Source organism: Seriola lalandi, unplaced genomic scaffold, assembly GCF_002814215.2.
Source record: "Seriola lalandi dorsalis isolate HSWRI2012SDOR001 ecotype SW California unplaced genomic scaffold, Sedor1 jcf7180002054137, whole genome shotgun sequence".
Taxonomy (NCBI): Eukaryota; Metazoa; Chordata; class Actinopteri; order Carangiformes; family Carangidae; genus Seriola; species Seriola lalandi.
The window spans coordinates 100,253-100,980 of record NW_019524690.1 but is presented as its reverse complement, the minus strand read 5'-3'; the positions used below and the strand labels follow the sequence as shown (position 1 = coordinate 100,980).

The 728-nt window shown below is 52.9% G+C and overlaps 1 protein-coding gene across 1 annotated transcript in view; it reads right to left on the bottom strand.

The window, feature by feature from the left end:
• LOC111653008 (dolichyl pyrophosphate Glc1Man9GlcNAc2 alpha-1,3-glucosyltransferase-like) overlaps window positions 1-728 on the bottom strand; it is a gene marked incomplete at its 3' end in the record, with an annotated part of 3,641 nt that overhangs the window by 2,207 nt on the left and 706 nt on the right. The window contains exons 4-5 of the mRNA XM_087173238.1: window positions 439-632; window positions 3-105 (exon numbers count right to left, since the gene is read on the bottom strand). Of these exons, the coding sequence (XP_087029364.1) occupies window positions 3-105; window positions 439-632 (297 nt within the window). The remainder of the gene's footprint in view (window positions 1-2; window positions 106-438; window positions 633-728) is intronic.

The following is a 728-nucleotide window of genomic DNA, read 5'->3' as shown; positions in this document are numbered from 1 at the left end:
ACGATGAGGAGGCCGAAGTTCCAGAGCAGCAGGACAGCCAGGACGAAGGACGGCCGGTTCAGGACGTCCCGAGCGCTTTTCTGCTCCTGAACACACCGGCAGCACCTGGACGAGGACAGAGCCAATCAGGAGCAAGTTCCTTAGTAAAACTTAGATTCAAAGTTTCAGCCTCTTCTTGTCTTTTAATGTGACTGAGAAAACAGTTCACTGTCCTTTAAATACAGCGATCCGTGACACGGCTCATCAGTGGCACCAGAACTAAAAGCCTGAATGACTGAAAGAAATTCCAGGGGCCCAGGGTCTGTACCCACAACTAGAACCTCACCACCTATATGTTATGGGGGGCACCTCTGTCCTCACCCCTGCCCCCATGAATGATCTTTGCAACCCCACTCTTCCTCTGTGGTGGCTGTAGATGACGGCTGTAATCAGACTCACTCTCTGGCAGCATAGATGAAAACCAGGTCGGTGAAGATGACCGACAGCCTCTGGAACAGCACCGTGGACGGACTGGCGTAGTTCAGATTCTCCACCAGCAGCATGTTTCTGTCGAAGTGCTGAGCCACGTGGGACAGGCCGAACTCGAACCAGGCGAACAGCGGGGGGTAGTCCAGAGTCCACTCAGACGTGTTCTGCAGTGGCGGCAAACACGTGGATTATAAAAAACACTAACAAACATCAGCAGCTCAGAGCTGGCTGGTGATAGGTTCAGTGTTCCAGGTCATCCC